This window comes from Copidosoma floridanum, unplaced genomic scaffold (genome assembly GCF_036245765.1).
Source record: "Copidosoma floridanum isolate Cflo_tuat_1 unplaced genomic scaffold, Cflo_Japanese_pri ptg000029l, whole genome shotgun sequence".
In the NCBI taxonomy this organism is placed as follows: domain Eukaryota; kingdom Metazoa; phylum Arthropoda; class Insecta; order Hymenoptera; family Encyrtidae; genus Copidosoma; species Copidosoma floridanum.
This window is the reverse complement of record NW_028321906.1, coordinates 3,211,464-3,214,564: the sequence shown is the minus strand read 5'-3', so window position 1 is coordinate 3,214,564 and position 3,101 is coordinate 3,211,464. Positions and strand designations below refer to the sequence as shown.

Sequence of the window (3,101 nt, the reverse complement as noted above, 5' to 3'; positions counted from 1 at the left end):
TATGAGGCCATTGTCCGATGCTTTGGTCTCCACGCCGATTCGTTTCGTGTATTACATCCCACACCATGGCATCTGGCAGCGCAGGGATTGAGGATCAAAGCTGCGCGTTGTCTTTAATGCCTCGCACGCGACCTCGAGTGGCTACAGTCTCAACGATGCCCTGTACACCGGGCCGAGGCTCCAGGCAGCCGACATCGCTTCGCGTTCTGCACCGACGCCCGGATGATGTTTCACCAAATTCAAGTTAACCCTCAGGACGTTGACCTGCAACGCATTGTGTGGAGCCCAGACCCAAGCATTCCGCCTACACACTATCAGCTGCTCACAGTCACTTACGGCGTTTCTTGCTCGCCTTACTTGTCACTGCGGGTCATCCAGCAGTTATGCGAGGATGAAGGCCACAGGTGGCCTGGAGCTGCAACTGCTGCGATACGTGATCGCTATGCAGATGACATCCTATCCGGCGCTGACAACCTCGATGCCGCACGTGAACTTCGAAACCAGCTTATCTGCCTGTAGCAAGCTGGAGGGTTTCCATTGAGGAAATGGGTAGCAAACGTGCCTGAGCTTTTAGATGATCTCCCAGAAGAAGAGCGCCTTCGCTTCACTTGGCAAGAGCTAGCCACTGATGGTTTTGTGAGTGAACTCGGTATTAGCTGGGATCCAGCCTCAGACCATTTCCGTCTTACTCCTCCCCGAGTTCAGGCTCAAGACACGAAGCGGACAATTCTCGCCGCTCTGGCACGGCTTTTTGATCCGTGTGGCTGGCTGGCCCCTACCATCCTGAACGCCAAGTTTCTGCTCCAGGATTTATGGCGCGCTGGACTCGACTGGGATAAGGTCGTACCACCGTCAATGGCCCGCCGGTGGTCAGCTTTTACCTCCGAGCTTCAGGCGATCCATGGGTTTGCTATCCCATGATGGATTGGATGGTTGCCCGATTTGGATCTGCAGCTCCACGCCTTCTCCGATGCAAGCCGCCACGCCATGCAGCTGTAACTTTTTCTCGACTTACCGACTCTACAGGTTTAGTCCACTGCCACATTCTTTTGGCTAAAACCAAGCTCGTTCCAATACGATCTCTAAAGCCATCTTCTTCGCCCCTGCCTCGGATGACGATACCTCGTCTTAAGCTCCGAGCCGCACTACTCGCAGCCAAGCTGCTTCAATTGACATCAACGGAGCTCGGTCTCCCTATCGAAAACTGCCGTGCGTGGACTGATTCCCAAATTGTCCTGCGCTGGCTTCGTTCCGTGGAGCCCACAGGAAATGCCTTGGTCGACAACTATGTTGCCCATATCCAGGAGCTACTACCGTCTAACATCTGGCGCTACGTGTTGGCCGCACGAGGATTTGGTTACACGGCCATCGACGCCTATAACCTGCTGCGTCGTCCAGCGGCCTGAGATCCATCTGCTCGATCGATTCTCCGACCTTGGCACCTTGCTCCGGGTTCTTGCTCGTTTGCGCCGGTGGGTTCGTGCTCGCCTCGGTCGGACACGTAACCGGTTAGTGACATCCTTCTGGACCACGATCGAGCTGATAGATGCGTTCCTGGCCTGTGTTCGTCTAAGCCAAGAGCGTGCCTTCACAAGGGAGCTTTCGCTCCTTCGACTCGGGCGTCCTCTACCGAAGAATCATCCACTAGCTTCCGTTGCTGCGTTTATCCACACTGATGGAGTCCTCCAGGTTGACGGGCGGATTCAGCACTCTGCGCTGACCTACGACGAGCAGCACCCTCTGATCATCCACGGCTCGTGCACCTTATCTCGCCTCGTCTTGTCCTGGGCGCATTCTCGCGCGTTGCATGGAGGTTTCAGGGTCACCGGTGCTTACGTTTTAAGACGCGCTTAAATCATTGGCGGTACCTGTTGAATCAAGACTTCTTTTGCGGAGTTGTCTCCTTTGCGCTCGCTTGCGAGCACGGCCTGCGTCTCAACAGATGGCCTCCCTTCCTCGATCCAGGGTCACACTCTTTCGCGCCTTCGGTCGTACTGGGGTTGACTATGCAGGCCTCTTTGACATACTCGCCACCAGAGGACGAGGAATCCGCACTTCAAAGGGGTACATCGCCCTCTTTGTGTGCTTGACCACGAAGGCCGTGCACCTCGAGCTGGTTGGAGATCTCTCTGCTGCCTCGTTCTTGGCTGCTCTCACGCGCTTCTCTGGTCACCAAGGCCGTCCGACCGAGCTATGGAGCAACAACGCCACATGTTTTCGTCGAGCTGACCACGAACTCCGGGAAGCACTTCAGCAAGTCGAGCTGAAGGGCGAGCTCATCGCTGGGACCCTGGCTAACCAAGGCATCGATTGGCGCTTCATTCCGCCTGGAGCTTCTCACTTTGGTGGTCTCTGGGAGACTGGCGTTAAGTCTGTCAAGGGACACCTCTGATGTGTCATTGGCAGCCGACACCTCACTTACGAGGAGCTCTCAACCGTGTCAGTTAGCATCGAAATAGTGCTCAATAGTCGACCCTCGGTCCCACTCTCTGGAGAAGCCGATGACCTTGAAGTGCTCACGCTTGGCCATTTCATTACCGGAGCCCCTCTAAACTCTATCATCGAGGCCCCTCCTGCAGAGCAGTGCCCTGACAGGCTTGCCCATTGGGAGCTTGTGCGCAGCCTTCGAGCTCAGTTTTGGACGCACTGGAGCCGGGAATACCTTAACACCCTCCAGCAGCGTCCTAAGCGGGCCACGCCACACCGAAATTTCGCTGTTGGAGACGTCGTAGCTGTCCTCGATCCTACCCTCCTTTCCATGGTCGGCCACTGGCCTCTTGGACGGATCCTCCGTGTGCACCCGGGCCACGACGAGCTAGTTCGAGCCGCCGTCATCAGAACCTCCACTGGCGAGTACCTCTGGCCAGTCACAAAGCTCGCACTCCTGCCGGTCGAGACCACGAGTGGGCATCCTTCATCACCTATCCACAGTTCTCCAGATGACACGCGTACGTCGGGCGGGTCTACTGTTTTGTTCCAGGAACAAGGTGGGCGGGATGTTTGACCCCTGTCCGGACCACTGTCTTGGCCGGTATTTGAATTGTCCGGTCTCACTAACCCATCGCCCATCCTGCATTTTGAAAAGGTCTCTAGCGGGAGTA

General features: G+C 56.2%; 2 protein-coding genes across 2 annotated transcripts; both read left to right on the top strand.

Annotated features, from left to right (window-relative positions):
- The first annotated feature begins 225 nt into the window (after positions 1–225).
- Positions 226–1,406, top strand: LOC149373678 (uncharacterized). The gene is made up of 3 exons (XM_089596072.1): positions 226–487; positions 575–862; positions 1,027–1,406. Exons 1-3 carry the CDS (start codon positions 226–228, stop codon positions 1,404–1,406), a joined length of 930 nt encoding a protein of 309 aa, XP_089452198.1.
- A 536-nt stretch (positions 1,407–1,942) lies between these two features.
- Positions 1,943–2,392, top strand: LOC149373677 (uncharacterized). Its single transcript, XM_089596071.1, has one exon. The coding sequence runs from the start codon at positions 1,943–1,945 to the stop codon at positions 2,390–2,392; it is 450 nt and encodes a 149-aa protein (XP_089452197.1).
- The last annotated feature ends 709 nt before the right edge of the window (positions 2,393–3,101 follow it).